Source organism: Punica granatum, chromosome 6 (assembly GCF_007655135.1).
Source record: "Punica granatum isolate Tunisia-2019 chromosome 6, ASM765513v2, whole genome shotgun sequence".
NCBI classification, from domain to species: Eukaryota; Viridiplantae; Streptophyta; class Magnoliopsida; order Myrtales; family Lythraceae; genus Punica; species Punica granatum.
In genome coordinates this window covers 3,495,887-3,520,157 of record NC_045132.1, presented here as the reverse complement: position 1 = coordinate 3,520,157, position 24,271 = coordinate 3,495,887, and the positions used below count along the sequence as shown (strand labels likewise).

The 24,271-nt window shown below is 37.0% G+C and overlaps 1 protein-coding gene across 1 annotated transcript; it reads left to right on the top strand.

The window, feature by feature from the left end:
- Positions 1-18,695: 18,695 nt before the first annotated feature.
- On the top strand, positions 18,696-20,692 carry LOC116211061 (protein NUCLEAR FUSION DEFECTIVE 4-like). Its single transcript, XM_031545255.1, has 4 exons — positions 18,696-19,326; positions 19,408-19,600; positions 19,688-20,059; positions 20,278-20,692. The coding sequence occupies exons 1-4, from the start codon at positions 18,696-18,698 to the stop codon at positions 20,690-20,692; spliced, it is 1,611 nt and encodes a 536-aa protein (XP_031401115.1).
- The last annotated feature ends 3,579 nt before the right edge of the window (positions 20,693-24,271 follow it).

The following is a 24,271-nucleotide window of genomic DNA, read 5'->3' as shown; positions in this document are numbered from 1 at the left end:
CGGGTCTGTTTGTTTTGGGAGTTAAAATCACTTTGATTTAATTTTAACTTTAACTCAATACACTACACAACAAAAATACATATTTTCCAAGTAAAAAATTTTAACTTTAACTTTAACTCAACACACTACACAACAAAACACACGTTTCCCAAGTCAAATTTATAATCCAAACTCATTTTTCATTTTCCACGATCAAAATCAAAATTTCTTTAACTCTGAATCCAAATGCACCATAAAAGTACGGCTTTCGAACTAAACACACAAAAGTAAGAAGAGAGGGCAAAAGTTCAACTTTAAACTTTTTTTTTAACAAAATAAAATGCTGCCAAGTTTGCGTATGTGGAGCTCATCATGATGCATCTCTTCCCATTCTACGTGGTCTAGTCCCTACTTCCTTGAAATAGGATTAAAATTCTCTTGGTCCCCTTCATCGTATAGACACATTATTCACTCCGTTGTTATTATTATTATTATTCGCTGAATTAAAGGCTAGGTCAGGTTATTATCCCGCTGTGGCTGCCTCAACTAAAGGAACTTAACCGTCCCGGAATGTCTCTTTCGCCATAACTCCCCGAGACTTTTAGTCCAACTTGGTCACCGCAGCCTCACCAATACACTAGTGAATTAAGTTTAAGGCCCACTGAATCAAGTATTAAGGGCCGGCCACCGCCATCCCATAATACACCCGCATAGTGACGAGTTTTAGGTCATCAGTGAGGTTCGAACTCGTGATGTTCAGATGGAGCGCTTGGAGTTTAACTACCAGACCACCGTGCTGGTGGTATTATTATTATTATTGGAAGAAGAATTTACTCAATTCCATTAATTTTTCATCACATAAAAAAATAAAAAGCAATTACAATAAATAGGATAAATGTTCAATGGGCTATATAGGCCATGATTGAGATCATTACCCACAGCCTGATTTCATGGTTTAAAGGACTCCATGCACATGACAAAAGTCCCCCCACAATCCCATCATGTCACCAAACAACTTCGAAAGGCCCCCCCCAAATGCCAATATATACAACATTATATATAATAATGTTTCTCTTTGTTCTCTTTTTTTCTAACTAATAATTAAACAATTGCATTCATCATCATCATGCAATTACTTATCATATTAATTAAGATCAACTTTCTCCCTCATTAACATATATATCTCAAATGTCCAAACATGAAAGTCACTCACGTACCCCTCATCTCCTTTTAAAGTACATTTCTAGGTGCGATTTACGAATCGTCATGATTCAATGCATGCATCGACTGGGTACCCTACAACGGTTTGAGAGACACGGACCGTGCCAACCTAAGTGAGCAAGGGTGACTCCTTCCTTCCTCTCCCTCTTTTTCACGGCCTACAACACATGGAACAGTTCCTTCCACCGATCGATGAGCAAGGACATGTTGTCCTTTTGGGGTCTGTGTTTCTAATAGGTGGATCGAGCATCATCTCATCTCAATTCAAAGCTAGTATGAATGGTCGAATTAGACTATGTAACCTAACCGAAAATTAGATTGGTTAATTGAATTAGAAGGAAGTGTCTATTTGATTCAGAATCTTAACACATAAGATCTTATTCCAATTCGTACCTCGCGACGGATCAAGCAGACGTCTGGATGATAAATCTGATGCATGGGAGACGTAGGAGTAGAGATTAATAAAATAAGGATTAAGAGGAAAGCCTCCCAACTAATTATTATTAACATTATTTGATATAATATCCGCAGGTAATAAGTAATTATTTGTTTGACCGAGGCAATCATAGAGAGGCCGTGCTGAGATTCCATGGGGACGAATCACTAATCCTCCCTATCGCTTTCCAGACAATCGAAAACTAATTGCCAGAGTCAAAATTAACGGACATAATTTCTCATATATTAATTATCTAAACTAGATATTTCATCCGCGCGTCGTGCGAGATTATTGTAGGTATCAATGTCGGATATATGCAAATAAATATATCAAATTTAGCCACTAATTTTATAGAAATAATAATAATAATTCGCATCCTCAGGATTATTGTAAGAAGCATGTACCATAGGTATTTTTATTTTAAACGTACCAGCTCAAAAATGCATCGGTATTTTTTATTTTAAACGAACTGGTTAGGAAATCCGTTGGAAGTCCATATATATCTGATATTAAAGTTATTTACATTTTTCAAGATAATAATTGAACGTCATAAATTTTTTTACATTAAAATAATCAAAAAATCGAGAAAATTTAGAGAGTTGGGAGTTAGTCTAGAAATTGAGAAAATTTATAGAGTTAAGGGTTCTTAGATAGAACTTCTATGACTCCATGATTCAGCTTTTATATATTATATATTGATTGCTTTTACATTCCACCCCTTACATTACAAAAAAATAAAAATAAAAAAAAATATATATATATATATTCCTTAATTCAATTTACCATCTAGCTAATAGAAGGAGCGATATTTTTTTTTTTGCTTTTTTGAGCTCTTTTAGTAATGTAATGTCGGAAAACAATTGACCAGTTGACCCTCTTCATGAAGAAGTAGTAAGAAAGAAACGATAAAATCTTTATAATCAGATAAAGTCGTGGTATGCTGTTTGTGTACGCGCTTGTTCTCTCATGGCACAACTGCATTGGAATTTTCTTACGTCACATGAAGAGAAATAACTAGTCAAGAATTGATGGATTCACTTTGCTATTTCCTTATGATTTTCTCTTTTATGCATCACGAGCACAATCTCTTCTTGCTTCATTTTCTGAACCAAGCTTCTTCTTTTTCCATAGATTTAACAAAAAGCATATTTTGTGCAATTTCGTCGGCAAACAATGTTCGGTAGAGTATGCAGTTTGACGAATAACCTCATTCGTCGTCCCGCCTTAGAAATGAATATGAAAAAACTTAGAAAGAAAAAAACTCTTCCTCGACTAAACAGGGCCATATCATATCGCATGCTCGTCTCTCTTTTAGACAAAACCAATTTTACATCAGATGTACGATCGTTCTCGAAAAGAATCAATCACAAAAATAGGTACCGTTCCCAACGCTGTTCTTGCCATTTGTCCAAATTAAAAGTGAGCATCGAAGTTTGTACATCTATGCTGACAATTTCTCTTTTTATTGCTGTTTTCTTTTGGGAAATAAACAAATTCTGAAATCCTTCTCGTTATATGAAATCATAAGGCATTTTCTATTCAATTCCTGATATGAGTTAACTTATTATGGCTTTAAAGTGCTTTCAGCAAACTCATGGTCAAGGTAAATTGACGCTTAAATACGGATTAGCATGGACTGATAGTTTCAAGAATATCTTGGATATCGCCCAAAAAATTATTTTGTTTTATTATCAATATAAGGAGAAACGAAATTAGATTTAAAAAAGAAAAACAAGACACACTTCTTCTAATTTTACGGCATGTTATGTTTGGGTTGATCGGACGCCAAATGGAGGCGTCGTGGGCTAAAGCAAACCGTGTGTGAGCTGTTCACCTGTGTCCTGCCACGACCAACACATTTGCCATCCATTTGTTTATGTATAATCATTTATGATTATATTAAATAATAATAATGATAATGACAATTTCAGAGAAATGCTTACAAGGAAGAAAAATATTATATGATTTCCGAAACCGAATAAAATCATAGGATATTTTTCCGTACTTAATTCGGACATGACTCCTCTGTAATTGAACTTTTATTATTTGACGATAGGCCAATATCATTGGTACAAATGAAAATTACAGTTTTCAATTCTATAAGAATTTCTTCTTTTTTTTTCCTTTTTAATATAGTAAATTAAAATTATGGTTGAAGAAAAAGATTTGATATGTCTTGATCGATAATAATCAAATTGAATGTGATTGTGACCGTTAATGAGTTGATGTTGTCTAGCCTAAACCGTCGCGAGTTTCGGCGAGAATTTATCGAGGCAGCACAAGTAACCTTACTACGGTCCGGGGAATCTTGAAATTCGAGGGTTTTGCATTTCATTGTTACTTGTTAGTAACTAGACCGAGATAAGAAACAAAAAATTATGGATTCAAGCAAGACCCGGGGTGATTCGATACCGTTGAAATAGAGAAAAATCGATTCTTTTAATTCATTTTCATCAAGAAATCATACTTTCCAAAAGTATTTTTCCAAAGAATAATTGATGGTTTATACAAATTTTAGAGAGAGAAAAGATAATAGAAATGGCAAAAGAAAAAAAAATGCGTCTCGTACTCTCGTGAGATGGATATATATTATATATTTATATAATAAAAAGAAAATAATGAAATAAAGAAAAGGGCACCTTCGCTTTCTGGTCCGTTTTAATGTTAAAACTCTTCATCCCGTATCATTCCAGTCAGTCCAGCAATGGCGACTCCCCATCTTCTCTAGGCCTTCCCAACTAAAAAGGTCTCACCTTTTCCTCTGTTCCATCATTATTTTTCCATTATTGTAAGCACCCTTCTCCCCAGACCTCCATTACTGTACAAATCTCAGCTCTGACGAGAGCTCCCTTCAACATCCCCCGCCCCATTTAACTCTCTCCCCCAAGATCATTTCCTCCTCCTGTCCTGTCATTGCATTTCTGTCTTGTGAACACTCATGCCCTTTTGACCTCTCTTTGGGATTTTACTTTAGCTCATGGAGGGATGACCTTCTTGGTGTATGGGCAATGATGGGTCATGGTCTTGATCGAGTTCTGGCGAGCTTGTCTAAGAGGTATGTGTAGATGAAGCTGTGGCAGTTTGTTAGCTGTGAAATGACGTTCTTGGTTTGCTGAGAGAATGTGGATAGAATTGAGGAGGGGATCACACCAATTGGGCCATGCTAGTTCTTGTCCCTTGATTGATTTGGCTTCTTTTCGTAATGAGAATCGGCTAATGGTTTAATTAAGTTCATGGGACAGTTGAGGTGATTTAGAGCTGAGTTCCTCTGCCTTTTCCTGTAGCACACCCTTTTCTTTTCCAAAGTAATTTCCAAAAAAATGCCCCAAGGACCAAACTGAAACAACTTTAAAAGTTCCTGGAACTGGTTTAAAAATCCTGAAATATTCAGGAACTGATTGGAACGTGCTAAAAATGGCCGGGACTCGACCGAAACGAATTTTAAAATTCGAGGCAGATCTGAAAAGGGTGGAAAATAGCCCCGGGACTAAACTGAAACAACTTGAAAAGTTCCTTGGAGTGGTTGGAAAATTCAAGGACTGATTCGAAAATGGTAAAAATGGCTGGGACTTGACTGAAACGAAATTTAAAATTCGGGGCAGATCCGAAAAGGGTGGAAAATAGCCCCGGGACTAAACTGAAACAACTTGAAAAGTACTTTGGAGTGGTTGAAAAATTCTGAAAAATTCAAGGACTGATTAGAAAATGGTAAGAATGGCTGGGACTTGACTGAAAATAATTTCAAAATTCGGGGCAGATCTAAAAAAATAAAAATAAAAATGCATCCTCAGGACTGAAATGAGACAAAGCGAAAAGTTCGTAAAATCGAGTTCAGGATAAATCTGATCACCCATGCAACCCAAGAATGCTCATTTCACATCATATCCATCCAAGCAAACATTAATATTCAAAAATAGAGCCCTAAACATGCCACTAAGTCGGGAATTTACCTAGTTCGGGAAGTTGAGGGGTGATTCTGTAAATAAAAAAATAAAAAAAGATAAAAATGCTGGACGAGTTGGGCCGGGCCGTGACGGGCCGAGATCTGGTAGGGGTGGACTGGGCCGGAATGGGACTCGGGCCGAACTGGGCCTTTGAGATCCAGACTGGGCCGAGTGGGCTGCTGGGCCGCTGGGCACGCTAACGTGGGCTGCGCTGGTGGGCTGGGCCTGGGGCCGAACTGGACCCGGGCTGGGCTGGGCTGGGCCGCCAAGAGTTGGGCCGCTGACGGTGTGTGTCTGTTCAACCCGGAAAAAAAAAAAAAAAGAGAGAGAGAGAGAGAGAGAAGCCGACCCGGTTAGACAAACACGAAACACAGAGGGAGAAGAGGGGCGGTTCGGGTGGCCGAGCGTCGGGCAGGGGGCGATGGGTGAGCTGGAGACCGGACGGGGAGCTGAGGGGGCCGAGGTGAGGGAAAGCGGGAGAGTGAGCTGAGGGGTGGCGCGAGAACCGGGACGAACTCGGAGGCCGCGAGCCGAGGGTTTCCCTTTCGGAGAAAATGAGCTCCGGGCCGTGCGCGAGGACCGGGACGAGCTGAGGGTTTTTGGGCCGCCGCGAGGTGAGAACGAGCTCCGGGTTTTCGAGAGAATTCGTGAGCTGAGGGAAAAAATGCCGTTGGTTTTTTTCGAAAAATCGAGCTGCCGGGTTTTTGCTCGAAAAAACCGAGAGAGACAGATGGCGTGCACGGAAGCCGTTGGCGTGTGCAGAGGGGTTGGCGTGTGCAGAGGGGGGTCAGGCTCCTGACGCCGCGCGGTCACAGGCTCGGGTTCGGTCGGCAGCCGGGAGGAAGAAGAGAAGAAGAAAAAGAAAAAAGAAAAGAAAAGGAAAGAAAAGAGGAAGAAGAAGAACATGATGGTACGGGGAAACAGGGAGGATGAAGGGAAAGCCATGACCGGTTTTATTTTTTTTTTTTCGAAATTAACGCGCGTAGAAATTGAAAATTCCGTTTTCTTGATCGGAAGTCGAAAAAATAATTCGAGACCGCCATTGTACTCAGAAAAATTCGTTGATCAATATTATGCGATAAAATCATTTTTAATCTCGAATTTTGTAAACTGACGTTGATGTGCGCGGAATTCAAAAATGTCCCAAATAGTATTATTTTTTTGAAAAATCATAAAATTGGTGTTAAATTAGAAAAATGTACTATTTTCGAAAAGTGGTGAGTACTCGAGTAATTAATTAGGAATACTTCCCTCACGGGTGATGAAATGACGATTTTGCCCCTCTAAAATCGGTGGACCAAAATTGAGTGCTACAATACACCACATATTCATTGATTTGAGGATCATGTACCCATGGAGTAAATTGAGTTTTCTTCTATGCGCTCCAAGTACCCCTCCTGATCATAGCAGCAATCTTCTCAATTGGCCAAATTGTTGTGCGGCTTATGCGATTGACAAACCCTTTCCTGAATAATTCACACGCCAAACCATAAATTCCGAACGAAAAGTAAAAATAGAAGAGCTATTCCAATAAGTCCGCGACCTCTCATCCTTAATACCTTTGAATTTCTAATCAAATTAGTAATCAGCCAACTTCTAACAATCCACAGTTAAGGCTCCAACCCTCCGTGTTACATTCCAGAATATGTATAAAAATTCAGCAGAAATTCTCAGAAATATTTTCTCAATTAGGCAAAAAGTACAAATGAAAGACCGGTGAAGGCCCAATTCTACTACTTTTATATACTAGTCCGAGCATGCGCCAGTTATTAAAAAAAACATCTTATAGAATAGCAATAGTTTGTTGAAAGGGAGAAAATTACCTGACTGAAAATAGAACAAATTTTCAAAAAAAATTGGTATTTTCACTTTTCCTGTATGCATGTCATGATTTGGACAGTGGTCCTCCATGACTATAGCAAGATCTTTTTTGGTCTTCGGACGACTTCATGATTATGGTACTAGACTAGAAAGAGTCCTCCATTTGAATCAAAACATTTCCAACTTTCTCTATTCCAGTTAAGACTATTTTTCTTTTCCCTTTTTTTTTTTTGCATAAATCCCGGTATTCAGAATGCTAAGTGGGCATTGACTAATCCAGTCGAGCCGAGTCGGCCCACTAATGGATAAAACACTCATAGCGTGAATTTTTTTTACGTTCGCAAGGATTCGAACACGACTTTTTATTTAAGCGGAACAAGTATCGAATCGCTTGAACCAAACCATAGTGTTTTCTTTTTCTTTTTTGGTCTTTAGGCTAGGTGGTGGAGACTTTCCATCATTGATGACATTGACGATCGAAGTAGGCGACATACCCGCAGCTCATAGGTCATCAGCAGGGTCAAAATGACCCTGCATAAATTTTTTTTTTTAAAAATGCCAATATTTGTAAATATTTACTTTTTTTTGCTGAATATTTGTAAATACTTTTTGACTTAAGCCTAATTTAGGGTTACCAGATTTCAAAGAATTGTGTTGTAAAATGAACATTGAATCCACTTTTTTTCTGTCTCTTATATGAAAAGAAATAAAAAGATTGGAGTCAATGAAAAAAAATCCAAGCGGACTCTACATTGAATATGAAAATTGTAACTTTATTAAGATTTCTGTGACTTGAGTTTTTATGCTTTCTTATCTGCAATTAATAATATGTGTCGATCAACGCAGTTGGCGCAAGGGTGTTTATTCCAGTTAAGTATGATCTTGGAGTCAAGTCTTGGGAACGAAGAAAATTCTCACTGAACTAGCCTCTAATTCTTAGAAAGCCCACCCAGATCCAACTAGATCAATCAGAACTCATTGGTTCCTAATATTAGGATGCACATTGGAAAAAAAAAATACTTCAGTATATTAAGATTATTGTGACTGAGTTTTTTATTCTTATATATAGTTAATAAAATTACAAGAAACATACTCATGTATAGCATGGCATAATCCATACATACCTCACTTCAACTAAAATGGCTTTTCCCAACACGCTCATAGATGGATTAATTTGGAAGATGAAAAAAAAAATTAAGGGTAAGAAAAATAAGGATGGAGATACAATTTGAAAAAGAAACAAAAAAATAATAATGTGATAGAATAAGGGATTGGGAGATCTGGAGAAGAGCATACAATAAAGAGATATTAACACGTTGGAGACAAAGAGAAGGAAAAATAATATTGAGAAATATTATCCTTTAACTCCTTCGTTTTATTTTAAATTGTATTATATCATATCCTATAAATTAGTTGATCGGTAGTTTTATGTTATTATATCCACCAATGGTCACCAACAACCTCGTCAAGGTGGGGACGGTGGCCGGCCCCCAGACCATCAGCACACCCCCAACCCCACTACTCGCCCTCCCAAAAACACCGCTACAGCCCGCCTTTTAACATTTCGGAATTTTATGAAATGAAATGAAATATAAATAATTTGTAATGCCATGTCAGGATATTGGTCAATCTGGCACGTAGTAAGCTGCCAATAGAAGTGGTAAAATATCCAATTGAGAAATTGTTGAAGTCCTGTGAATTTTTTTTTTAAAAAATAGGAGAGTTTTACTCTATTAGTGATCCGATCCGACTCGAATTAGATTAGTCGGGATCTGTTGGACTTCTAGATATCAAAGTACACATCGAAAAAAAAATTCAATTTAGAAGCTGGGAGTGTCGTTCGATTCAGAAATTACAAGGGGTATGAGTAGAATTTACTAAAAAAATTAAAGATTTAATTAGAACTTCAAAGTGATATTTTAGGATGAAAAGTCGCATAACGTTGGCATTGCTCCTCAACCTTTTATTTTTCGTTTTTTCCTAGGTTGAATTGGGTTATTATCATTCATACACCACATGTTCATTGATTTGAGTGATCGTTTACCAGGGAGTAAATTGAATTTTCTTTTAGGATGTCCAAATACCTCTCCTAACCAAAGCAATAATCCTCTCCGTTGGCCAAGTGGATTATGCCATTGATAAGCCTTCTCTAATACATCACACGCAGACCATGAGTTCCGAATGAAAAGTAAAAAGAAGAGAGCTATTCCAATGAGTCCGAGACTTATCATCCTAAATCCTGGGAATTTCTAATCAAATTAGTAATCCGCCAACTTCTAACAATGCACACAGCTAGGGCTCCAACCCTCCGTCTCGCATTCTAGAATATGTTCAAAAATTCAGCAGAAATTCTCAGAAGTATTTTCACAATTAGGGGGAAAAAAAACTGGTGACGGTCCAGTTCTACTACTTTTGTTTGTAAATATTTTCTGTCTTTTTCATTTTTTTTGGTGAGTATATGTAAATATATTTTCAAATGTTTGTAAATAGTTTCTCGCTTAAGCCTAATTTATGCTAAAAAAAAGTTCAAAGAATTGTGTCGTAAAATCTACATTGAATCCACTTCTTTCTCTCTTATATGAAGAGAAATAAAAAGATTGTAGTCAACGGGTCTCTAAATTTAATAGGACAATCGTACGATACTTTATTAATATTTCATTAACTTGAGATTTTATACTCTTATCTATTAATACGATGGTTTGGTTAAAATGATTTAATACAACGGCGTTTATTCCTCTTAAATAAGATATCGGAATTAAATTTTATGAATAAAAAAATTCACACTGAAAGAGCTTTAAACCTTAGTAAGATTATCTAGATCGAACTAGATTAGTCAAGACTCGTTGGATTCAGAATACCTGAGTGCATAAAAAAAAAAAAAGATACTTGAGCATATTAAGATTATTGTGCCTGAGTTTTTTATTCTTAATATACAAATAATAATATTACTAGAAAGTTGCTCATATATAGCACAGCCTAACTCGGGCATACAACACTTCAACTATAAATGGCTTTTCTCATCTCTCATTGATGGATTAATTTAGAATATAAACAAAAACTCTAAGGGTAAGAAAGATAAGAAGTAAAAAAAAAGTGGAAAGTAGAAAGAGCAAAAAATTATATTGACTATAAAATATTATCCTTCAACTCCTCCGTTCTATTTTAGATTGTTCATATGTAAATTAGGGATAATACATACTTTCGATTTTCAATCATATCCCATAAATCTGGTGTTTGGTACTTGCAAAATTAAAATTTCGGTTAAATAATTGTATAAAATTATAAAATTACATATGTTATCTAAACAGTATCACAGTTTGCGGTCATTAGCTTTTACGGTCTTAGATCCATCGTCGCTGGTCAGCACAAATCTTGTCAGCCTGCCTTTAAACTTTTTGGAATTTTATGACATAAAGATGATTTATAGTTCCCTGTCTGGGTATTGGTACATATGGCACGTAGCAAGCTGCCAATAAAGGTGATAAATATCAAAGTTAGAATTTGAGAGGGTCGTTGTCCAGTCCAGAAATTACAAGGGGTGTAAGTGAAAATGTAATAACGTAAAGTAATTAAGGATGAAAAGTTGCATAAAGTTGGCTTGGTCCTCTACTTTTATTTTCCTTTTTTTCTTGGTTGAATTGTCTTATTTTGGGGAATGAAGGCACATTGGGCTTTCGTGCTCGTGTGGCTTGTCAACGTCATCTAATCAAGAGGGAGATTTGGAGTGCAAATAAGAAGCTTGCATTTATTCCATGCTCCCCGTGCATGTATTATACTATGTTATCCTAGTCCTGAAAAATCATCACAGCTACACATGATAAAATCAATACATCATACATGATGTGTGTAATGGAAATATTAACCAAGTTACACAAAAACTGATGTTAGACGATCGATCAACTAAATCTCACTCATTGGAAAAAAATTAAATACACTTACACAATAAATATGGTGATCATTATCAATATCATGGTTATAAAATTCAAGATTCAATACTTAGATTGGTGAGAATTTAAGAATCTAATGGAAACAATGGGTAAAATCAGAGTAAATTCAAAACGGGAAATAAATTCGACACATTGACGAATTACTTTGGTAGATAGGTAGATTAGCGAGTTGGACCAAATCTACTTCAAAGCTTGACCCTAAAGCCAAAATTCTAAACTTCGAATTTAAAGACAAGAATAATTTATAAAACTTAGTCCGGACTTGAATCTTGGACACGAGGTTTTTTATTGTGTTTTCTGTATCTATTTTTGTTTAATCTAGATCCAATTAAATTTGCAACTTCTGCCCTATATATGGCGTTAGATGTTTATTTTAATTGGGAATGACTTTGCACGTTTCGATTCCCACGGATAATGCACAAAGTGTTTTATCGTTGTCTAGAGGTTGCTGAAGCTGTTTTAAACTGATTTTTATTTATATGGACTTGAATTCAGTTTATTGCATGTTTAAGCTAGTCACCAGCCGGCGCCAAATTCTCATAGCGTTTGGGAATAGAGTGGAGTTTAACTCCACTCCACTCCAAATATCTATATAAATATTTTAAGTAAGATTGTAATAATTATTAGAAAAAATATATGTAAGAATTTATTATTAAATTGAGAAAGAAGATAAAAAGTAATAATTGTATTGTTAAATTATTGGAAAAGTAATGAACTGTTGAGAGAATTACTTTTAAAAATTTGAATTAAATGGTTAATAAGAAAAAGTATGCAAGATAATTTATTTTTATACTGAAAAATAAGATAAAAAAATAATAATTGTGTTGTTGAACTAAAGAAAAAGTAAAGTGGAGTTAAGTGGAGTATTATTAAACTCCACAACCTAACATAGTTTAAAAAAATGCGAAAATTAATTTACTAAATTTGATAAAAAAAATAAGTTAAAATGCATTCTAAGATAACATAATTATAAAAAACAGAAGTTCAAAAAGATAACATGAGAATATACTAGTAAGAGAATTTGGGCCTTATCATTTATAGAAAAATTACATTATTATTAAATCCTCCTATATAATAATGAATCTATATATAAATATATATTAAAATAAAGTCTGACCCGAATTCTTACGTCATCATATCATTAAGAAAAGAAATGAAGCTCTCAACCAAATTCGCACGTCGCCGCATCATCAAAAGTAAGAAACGAAACTCTCTCGTTTTGCCACTTTATCACTTCTGTATTAAGAAAAAATTTATCATTAATTTTGCAATAGCATATAGCCCAATAAAATATATTATTTATACATTAGCCGTTATTCAAGAAATTTTTTGTATTGTAGTAATTGGTTTGTCGTTCTTATATATATTGGAAAAATAAAGAATTGGAAAAGCAATATTAACAAGTGTTTATAATATTTATAGAGTTGTCCTTTGCATTATGACAAATATATTCTTATAATATTAACCACAGTAAAATTCATGTTTATATGATTTTATTTGTTTATATTGCCGTGTGTGTATATGTATATATATATATATATATATATATTGTTTGTTATATTGTGCGGTTGATATATTGTCCTCGCTATTTAAGTACGTTAAAGAGCCTCCAGTTATATTAGTTATTTAACACGATCAAGGGAAGTCTATATTTTTCAAAATTTTCTTTTCCTTGATTAAACAATTTGATTTGTTGAATGAATTTTATTCAAGATTAGCTATTTGATATTGATTGCTTTGACAAGATCTCTACTACAGTTTCATCACTAGCATTGCTCCAGGAACTGTAAGACCATTTTGATTTATATACCTTGAATATTTATTTTTATCTTACTTTATAATTTAACGGAAATATTTTTCCATGAATTTCGAATTAGTAGTTTTATTTCTTCTTTAATTTTTTTATATTGACTGTTCTAATAAGATTTTTATTTAGTTTTACTATGGTTGTCGCTTTAGTAATTGAAAATCCTTCAATCATTTATATATATATATATGTATTATCAAAATTTCTATTAATTTATAATACGAATAAGTTTTTATATTTCAAGATATTTATCGTTGAATTCTTTAGTAATCATTCATGCAAAGCATGAGTTTTCATCTAGTTCATTTTATTTTACATTCAATAATTTCTTTGGCCCTTTCATTTAGACATTTTTAAGAATTCTGATTTTGAGCAATTTGTTTTAATTTACATTTAATAATTTCCTTGACCTTGGTAAATTCATGGTACTATATGAATTTTGATTTTCTATAATTTTTTATGTATTTAGAAAGAATTTTAACCTGTAAAGAAAGCAACATAAGAAATAAAATTAGACCGCCTAAATTCACTAAGGGAAAATGAAGACACGATTAGCCAGGGGCTAAGAGTTTTCTCAAAACACCAGTATGGAAATTCATCATCGCTTGAATGGGAGTTCCCATTGAAAGAGTAAGTATATAAATATATATATATATACGCACATGCATATGCAATCCTTGTATGCACAAGTCTTCTTCTAGGAAGCATAAAATCCAAAGCGATTATTCCTATATCACGCTACATCATTTGAAATGCTCTGCTAGTTGAAACACCGAAAATTCTCAGCTCTAATATTTACTTTTTCATCGCAATTTAAAATCTTGAAAAAATTTCTCAAGCGTAGACGGAATTAGTGCAAAATACTTGAAAAGCCAAAGGAATTCTTTTCTGTGGTCGCGAGGGCTCGCTGGTGTGGGGGCGAGTAATAAGAGGAAAAAGAAAGTGGATATTGATTTATTAATGTTAACACGAAAAAAAAACTATTAATTCTATTTTTTTGAGTATATCTATATTTTAAAAATAATAAACTATTCAATTTATAACAATCCAATGTACTTTTATTTAATATTTTTATTTTGAAAATTATATATTCTTTTCGAGTTTTGATGAATAAAAGAAAGAAACTTCTAAGACTCCCGTGATCAAAGTGTGTGAGAAAAATAAAAGGAAACAGAGGACGATAATCAAAATGGGGTATAGTATAATAGCGCACGTCTTCACCTATTAATCTAGAGGTCACAAGTTTAATACTTTCGAGCTATATCCTCGTGGTTACATTCAAGTTAAATATTTTATTATATTAAATAACATAAGTAGATTATTTTTGTTGAAATTTTTTGATAATTCTACCTTGTCACTTGCCATACGAGCGGTAGAGTTGTAACAAAGTACCCATGAATGCTTTACCATAAATGTGAAAACAAATCGTGTTTAGATGTTATTATTGGTGGCCTCCACCTTGGCGTGATTTTAATGACGGCAGTGGGTTCTTGTCCGAAGCAAAGAGCTTAATGAGCAATAGTATCTCGGCCATGACATCAGCTTTGAAACAATTATCCTGCGTCCTTTCTACAGACATATTTGAGCGGGCCCCATGGTTTCTAGAATCTATGGGACCAAGCGCTCGCCGGAAGTATTTAATTCCAAATTCAATATTCATTTAGAAGGTTGGTGCTTAAGTAATACGACCCTTATTCACTTAAATAAAATTTTGAGTTTTAATTTTATAAATGAAAAATATATATATATATATATTAATGGAGAGTTTTACCTTTAGTTAATTTTGGATTTTAATTCTGTGAATAGAAAATATATATGCATGGAGAATTTTACCTTTAGTGGTCAAGTCGATTTAAACTGTATTAGTCAGGTCCCTTTGAACTTTTATATCTCACTTAGCACACCAAAAAAAGAAAAAAATAATAATATAGCATGACAATTAAGGAATTGCAAATTCGATTCTCGTGGTGAAAATAACCAATGACTTTATTAGCTATTAGGAATCTTATTTCATTGTACTGTATAATTAAAAAAATAAAAACTAAAAAAAAATAATAATCCCTGGAAAATCCAACATTTCTTTATTTCATTCTTGAGTTTGTTGTTAGATTCATGAATCTCTCGTAACTGAAAAATAGAACAATATAGGAAAACATGCATATCACTAACCCAATTCTGTGCAAATTGCCCCATAACGAACATATAAAGATATGGTCATGCGGCCGACAAACTAGTTTTTAGAAATTGATGATAGCCTTTTTTAGAGGGTAAATTACAAAAAAAAATCCAAGTTTTGTAAAATGTCTCAATTTTGTCCTAAATTTTGTTTTGTAACAAAAAAAACCATAAGTTTTCTAAAATGTTTCAAAAATGACCTCCGTTATAACTTCCGTCAATTTTTGCTGTTGATGGTGGGTCCCTTTAACAATCCACGTAGGTCACACGTAGGCTAGTGGGTCCCTTTAACAGTCCACGTAGGTCACACGTAGGCAAAAATTGACGGAAGTTATAATGGAGGTCATTTTTGAGATATTTTAGAAATCTTATGATTTTTTTTGTTACAAAACAAAATTTAGGACAAAATTGAGATATTTTACAAAACTTTGGTTTTTTTTTGTAATTTGCCCCTTTTTTAGATGAGTAAGTAGTAATTGATAACTTGATTGCGACCGAAAGTGACAATGATTCTATTCTCTCAACAGCAACTCTCGTGGGACGGCACACCAATGTACTCACCACAAACACTATCGATCCAATGGGACTAGGCGGTTGATCATGGCCTTCCGGAGACCAATTTTTACATGGACAACCACAAAATCTGTCTCTTTCCTCGCTCTATCCATATATATATATATATATGTATGGTAAATTACACTGGTAGTCCAAAAAGTTTTAATAATATATCATGTTGGTCCAAAAAGTTTTATTTCCTACTTAATGGTACAAAATGTTTCAAAGTTATAACATGATAGTACAAACCGTCATCTCGCCATTGACGCCGTCAAGCCGACGCTGATGGTGCAAAATCGGTTTTTGTGGAACGTTACATGATGGTGCAAAATATTTTGAAGTTGTAACTTAATAGTACAAAATGTTTTACGTAAGTTACATGATGATGTCAAATTTACGATCTTGTATAGGACGGCTTGACGGCGTCAATGGCTAGATGACGGTTTGTACTATCATGTTACAACTTTAAAATATTTTGAACCATCAAGTAGCAAAAAAAACTTTTTGGACCAACTTGATGTTAGGAATTGGTGTATGCCCTAAAGGCAATCTATCATCAGTTCTATAATATGACATGTATTTCATTATAATACGAGGCATTTATGTTATTGTGTAGATTGTACTAAATATGATTTTACACAATAATGTCCTTGGAATAGTAGGTTCAATAGGCATCAAGTGTGACTTGATTGTGAGATCTTATAATTACCGAACATTATTCTTACATATCCCTAGTCAAAGTATTATCGTTAATTAGGACAACGATAATATGGTTAGACTAGTGTGGGTGTTGATTGATGACCAAGTCTCACAGGTCATGGATATGGAGATATCAAGTCACACCACATGTATACATTAAGAGTAATGTGTATTGGACTGACCCGTCATGAGATTGTTACATGGGTTGTTATGTGACTGTTATTAGCAAATCTCAAAGTGACTATAGTGTAATGATCCTTTGACTTGAGGTCACCATGGATTCCTACATGTAATGTCATATACTTTGATACTGTCAAACGCCACCATAACAGGCTAGTTATAAAGACAGTTATTGGGTATATCACAGAGCATGGAGAGGAATGTGAGTGACCAAGATAGGATTTGTCCCTCCTACGAAACGGGAGGGATATCTCACGGTCACTTGGTGGTTAAGTCTAAAAGTGTATGCATACCCAAATGAGTCGATATAGCGATATCGAACTCATTTATTCTGATAGACTTACCCGGTAAACCAAGAAAGAGAGATATTGAGCCATACAAGGATGTCATCGACCATGTCTTGGGTTCAATAGAGATATAGAGGACAAATGGATTATATTACACAATAACGTAGGTTACAAGGTTCGTCGAGAAATTGACTTTTCCAATTACTTGAGTAACAGTGATGCATTGCTAGATGTCGCTCACTGCTTGTAATATTGAAATAGATATTTCGATATTACTGTCAACATAATTGGGAACCTACAGGGTCACACACTACGACTAAATTGATGAGATATTTTGAAATAATAAAATCGTCTAATAGAGATTAGATGATTTATGGTGTAATCGATTAATCGAATATTTAATGAGATTAAATGTGTCGATTAATTAGACCCGATTTATTAGATTTAATTGTGTTGCAAGTGGCTATTTTCATGGAGCCATTTGGAGTCAATTATGTGAACACACATGGGCCAATGGTTTAATGACACTTACCATACACATGGCTCATGGAGAGCTTATTTTCTTAATCCCACGGCGGTGGGACAAAGAAAATTGCCCCCTTCCTAAGTCTATATGTATGTGTAGATATATGTATAGCAGATTAGATATATATAATGTATATATGTACGGTTTATACACGTATATATATATATATATAAATGAATATGGGCATAATAGAGTTGAATTGTTCAACTCATTAGGTCCAATTAAATTCAATAATTTCGGGTGTCGCATCGGTGTTTCTTTCAAGTGTTGGCCGCTAGCACCTCCGATCTCGAAGACTCATCGACAAAGTCGGTGTGGATACCGGTAGAGGCGTCATGCATGGGACGCTCGGTCGACAATTTTAAATATTACAGGTACGCTTTATTTACTCTTATTCTTCTAGTAGGTCTTGGAATTAGTTTCACGGGTAGAAAATTTTGAATTTATGTTCCTTTTTCGCTTCCGTTGGCTCCGTGAAACTAGCACCTGATACATTATTAAAACTTTTTGAACCACCAGTGTAATTAATCCATATATATAAATAGAAAACATTAATTACATCGTTCCTCTCTAACTACCTACCATTATAGCACGTGAGGAAGGCAGTGTACATAGTAACACACCTACCTTACTTAGGAATCGAGAGATTCCAGGCTCGATTCTCGTCACAGGATTAGCGAAGTTCTTTTTTTTAGTTTTTCCTTTCCCCTTACTTGGCCTATAGGTCTTCTTGTTATAACCAAAAGGAAAAGCACCATAGCGCATAATACTGTTATAATATACATGTCATATGGGCTTCGGCGCCGTATCCTCCCGAGAAGAAGAAAAGTAGACATGCCACTATTCCTGATCTTTCTTTCACCCTTGATCATACATATATATAGGCTGTGCATGTTGTTGCTATATGCCCACAGCAGCTAGTCTGGAAACCTCCTGGTCCTGCCCACATATTGGTTTTCTTGTTACATATTCGTACGAGAATTTAAGGGACTCTCTAGTTTCTAAGTCCGTGCACCTCTGATATCGATCCTCTTCCTCTCCTTCTCGGTCGGCACCAACCTTCCTGCCTTTGAGGAGGGAAGGAGGCCGATATATGTAAGTATAATTATATTAATAAAATGCCTTCAAGGTGGCTAAGCCTGGTGGCAGCGATATGGCTGCAGTCGATCAGCGGGACCAACACCAACTTCCCGGCGTACTCCTCTCACCTGAAGCAGGTGATGTCAATCTCCCAGGTTCAGCTCAGTAACCTGGCCTTTGCCAACGATGCTGGCAAGCTCTTCGGGTGGCTCTCTGGGATCGCTGCCCTCTATCTGCCCCTCTGGGTGGTCCTCCTCATGGGCGCCTTTCTCGGCTTGCTCAGTTATGGCTTGCAGTACCTCTTCCTCTCTGGCCAGATCCCCACGGCCGAGCTATCCTACCCGCTTATCTTCTTCCTCACTGTGTTGGCTGGCAACAGCATCTGCTGGCTTAACACGGTGTGCTACATAGTCATCATCGGCTGCTTCCCTTCCAGAAGCCGACAGGTAGCTGTTGGGATATCCACAAGCTACCAGGGCCTCAGTGCCAATATTTTCACCGACATAGTCGATGTGGTAGCACCAGCACGAACATCTGCAGCATCCCCTCAGATGCCTTCACCCATGGCGGGAAGAAGAGCCAACACCTACCTCCTCCTTAACTCCATCCTGCCAGCCATTGTCTCAGCAGTGACTGCACCCTTTGTTAAGAACAAGATAGCTAGGTGTGGTTCGGAAGATGGGGATGATCCTAATTATCCTCATCATCATGACCATCAGAATGATAGTCGCTGTTGCAATGATGATGAAGAAGGTGCCAGTGGACTATTTAGGGTGTTGTTTGCAATAACGATAGCCACCGGAATCTTTGGGGTGATTAGTAGCCTGGGAACAATCTCGACCGGAATATCACCAGTGTACGATGTCGTTGGAATGGGGTTGTTATTGCTGGCCCCACTCATAATTCCGCTGACAGCGACCATCAAAGGGTCATGGCTAGGCCGGTGGTGGGCCAACAGACAGCAGAGGACACAGATACATGATCTTACCACATCTGGACCTGAAACCGGCAACAGACATCATCTAGGTAGTGGGGAGAGTGCACTAGTTATCATGAACGAAGGTGACGGTCAGGTGCAGAGGAAGCAGCTGGCCGCTGGTGGGTTAGCGCCAGCAGCTCACGATCAAGCAGTACTTGAGTCAGGATATGGTGATCACTCTGGGAATATCAGCACCGCTAGGGAGGATGTCGGGGTGAAATTGATGCTGAGAAGGATGGATTTTTGGCTATATTTCTTCATGTATTTGCTCGGTGCGACTCTTGGACTGGTGTACGTCAATAACTTGGGACAGATTACAGAATCCAGGGGTTCGTCCAGAACATCTTCCCTCGTATCGTTATCTTCTGCTTTCAGCTTCTTCGGCCGCCTCCTGCCTTCTCTCCTCGATTACCTCTTCTACAGGTAAAATATGTTTCCGTATTTATGGTTCATTTAATTGTAGAAATATGTATTCATGTGCATTCAAAATATTACGGAAGTTGTATGCCGGAAAAAAAATAAATAGAAAAGAAAAGGAAGTCTGAACAATATTAGTATAGTTTATAAATCAATCGACCATTGCTGTAAATACTAAATAATTAGATGTATATTCTTTTCAGACAGAAGTACATGATCTCAAGACCGGCATGCGTGGTCGCATTGATGGCCCCGATGACAGGGTCCTTTTTCCTGCTGCTCAACCCTAGCAATCTATGCCTCTACATCAGCACTGCAGTAATTGGCGTTTGCACCGGAGCCATCACGTCCATCTCTGTATCATTAACCACTGAGCTATTCGGGAAGAAGAATTTTGGCGTAAACCACAATGTTCTGGTAGCAAACATCCCGATAGGGTCATTTGTGTTTGGCTACTTAGCAGCTGTTCTGTATCGTCGGGAAGGGAATGGAGATGGGAAATGCATCGGAATGGAATGCTATCGCAATACCTTCATCATCTGGGGAAGCCTTTGCTTCCTCGGTACAAACCTGGCTTTGTTACTATACGCTCGCTCACGTAGCTTCTACTCCCAAAGATCAACCGGACAGCAACAGTAAATAGATTATAAAGACAACCGACGACTACTTCGTCAAACGATGTATTTTTGGATTCTGCCAGTCCAAAAGTAGTATAGTTCGAATAGGACTCTCGTGCGTCCCGTATGTTTGAATTTATTTTAGTCAGCGTAGATACTTCTTCGTCCGAAATAAATATTATATTATTGATACTGGCGAAAGCATGACGCAATGGATCCGATGGCGGGGTTGCAGTACTTTAACGTCACTAGTTTCTCAGCACGTGCTGTTATTTATATTTGTTGTAAGTGAGCCCAACGTGGTACCATCCACAAATTTGCCGGCTGATATTAAGATGAAAGAAGAATATTTAACAGAAAAGAGGTAACTGATACCACTTGGACACACTAGACCTAACGTGAAAAACTCTCCGAGTACGCGCGGCATAAACATTGGGGGCAATTGGTTATGGGTATTCTGTATTTTTTATGATACCCGGACCCTACCTTGTCCCTTACAAGTTCTAAGATTTTGGAATTGGACCCTACGCTGTTGAATCATGAACCGGAACTTACTCGGAACCTGTGGTTGGAACACGTAAATTTTTTTTTATCTCGCTAAAAAAAACCAAAAATCAACAACTTGATTGAACTCGAAACTAGAACTAGAAATTTCAGGACTAAGCAATTTCAGGAAAAAAACTAGAACTCCGATAAATGAAAGTCAAGCGACAACTTGATTGAACTCGAAAGACCCAAAATCGGGACACACCTGAGCATCTCCAAAGAACTGCATACCATGGCATTTTGAGGGAAAACAAATGAAGCCAGAGCATGACTGAAATCGATGGCTTGGAGAACCAACCAGGCATATATGCACACGTGAACGAAACAAATTTTAATCACAAAAAGAGTCGGCGCGAATTGATTCACCCGGTTATAATTGTAGGTCTACCTCCGGTGAAGAAATCCCAAAACAACCAAGAGATATATTCAACCCATTCGAGCTTCAACACGAAACCTACCACCAGTAAAGAAAAACGCTCTACCAAGAAAGCTTTGCAGTACGGAAACGAAGGAATTTCGCAGAGTGGAGGCGATTACCTTGATGTCCTTGTTTGAGACCCCATAGTCCAAATTAGATACATAGATCTTCGTACCAATCTCTGCTGCCAAACCCTGACCAGCTTGAGGCTGGCACAGTGAACCCACATCTTGGAACATGGTTGGCGGACGAACCTGAAAACAGGATGGCATGGAAAAGAAAGACAACACCCCATCAATCAATTTCATACGCTTCTCGGAGTTCGAATCGCAAGGGTTTTGAGAACAGTAAGGTAATGGTTACAGAAAGAATGGGTTTAACAAGATAACCTGAGCGGCAGCGCGATAGTAGGGGTTAAGGTTGTGGGAGCGATAGGAAAGCCCGGGTAACTTTACTCAAAAGAGTAAAGTTAGTAACTTTACTCGTTCTTTCTTTTTTTCTTTTAATATCCGGTTCCAGATACCGATTCTGGTTCCGGCTCTGGGTACTTTGTAGGCAGCAACCGGAATCGAAATCGATTTTCACATGTTCTTGATTTTAATATCCAGATCCTATCCTATTTTCAATACGAGCTACCTGGACCCTATCATAATGGGTAGCTTCCGACCGGTTCCGAGTATACCTTGTACCCGTGCAAACCCCTAATAAACCTGACCTGGAAGGTAGGGAATTTCGCAATGTAACTGCCTAGAAGACGACCACTCTATACCCGACCTTGTGATTGGAACATAGGACACTTGTTGATGGACTCACTACTCATCTTAAAACCATCGAAATGATTATATTAACTAGCCATGGATAACATACTCACACAACCTAACAAGCAATTACGTACCTACTGAAAAATGGGGCAAAGTGCAAAGTCACGCACCTTTTCTTAAAAGATATTCTAGATTCGCTTCTTGCAAGTGGTGCACGTACTATTTTGTTTAAATTTTTATTTTCCCATAACATGTTGATGATATTTTCTCTTATGATTCGAAAAAGAGCAATTCCGTACTGAAATCCCAGCTTTGGCCTTACTTTCATTATATTACAAATTCGTTGTACTGTTCTCAATCACAATTTCCACTAAACGCTATAACATGACCCACATACTCATTTCTATAACTCTGGCTGAGCTATAATATATCATAGCTCAACAGCCTTCTATGTTCGACAAATAGTCGTACGGTAGCTTTTCCCCGTCGATCCTTTCATCCTCCGTCATCAGCTCAGCTCCCTCCATGGAGCTGCTCGACTCCATTTGGAGAAGCTCCACAACCCGTCTCTTCACCTCCTATACTTATGGAGCTGCTCACACATGTTGCAATTAAAAAACCAACCCGTAATTGTCAAGAATCGGTGCTGCCTACCAGAAATTTTGGGATATCATGTTCACTTTATGTCAACATGAGATTGAAAATTAGTCTTCGGAGGTGGAGTTATGGTCAACAAAACGAGCAATACCTCAACGACAGCAGAGAGAAGTGAAATGGTCGAGAAAGTGAGGCTGGAAATATCATGCACAGCCACACGAACAGCGAAATTATCGGCAAAAATGCATCGATCGAGACATAATTTTCTTCGCGAATGAATTAGTGCCGTGCGACCAGACAATGTTTTTTTTTTTTTAAGTTATCTGTTAATTTGTGAAACTGGAAGCTTGATTTATTCATGACTCTAATCACGTACATATATTGCTGGTGTACAAAGTAAAAGAGGAAAGATAAATCTAATATCTATTTGCCTAATATACGAGCAACTAATAAGGCTAGCTATAAATGTATGGTACAACATATCTCTGCTAATCTTGGCAATATATTAATGATATATCCCCTAATACTCCTCCTCAAGTTGGAGCGTGAGGATCACGAATGCCCAACTTACCCAAGAGCAAGCGGAATCGATCTCGCCCTAAAGCCTTCGTAAAGATATCTGCAAGTTGCAGCCTTGTCGAAACATGTGAAGTCTTAATCACGCGAAACCGAATGTGTTCACGAACAAAGTGGCAATCTATCTCTATATGTTTCGTCCGCTCGTGAAATACCGAGTTAGCTGCATTGTGTAGAGCAGCTTGATTATCACAAAACAGCCGAGTAGGTTCACTATAATTGATCCCAAGAGAATGGAGCAGACTTCAGAGGCATAGAACCTCATTGACTGCTCCAGCCATGGCCCAATATTCCGCTTCCGCTGAAGAACGAGACACTATGGACTGCTTCTTTGTCTTCCAAGAAATGGGACACCCTCCTAATGTAACAAAGTATCCTGTGATTGAGCGACGCGTCATCAGACAACTAGCCCAGTCCGAATCACAATAGACTTCAAGTTCCAATGACCTTGGCCATAGAAAAATTCCCTGTCCCGGAGACTACTTTAAATATCGAAGTACCCGCATCACGGCATCCCAGTGTTTCTGACGTGGATCCTGCATAAACTGAGACAATATATCCACAAAATAGCTAAGCTCTGGCAGCGTAATCGTCAGGTAGATCAGACGACCAACTAGCCGCTTATACTGGCTAGGATCACTAATAGGAGCCCCTGATTCTGCTGACAACTGATGATGTTGCTCTATTGGGAATGAGGATGATC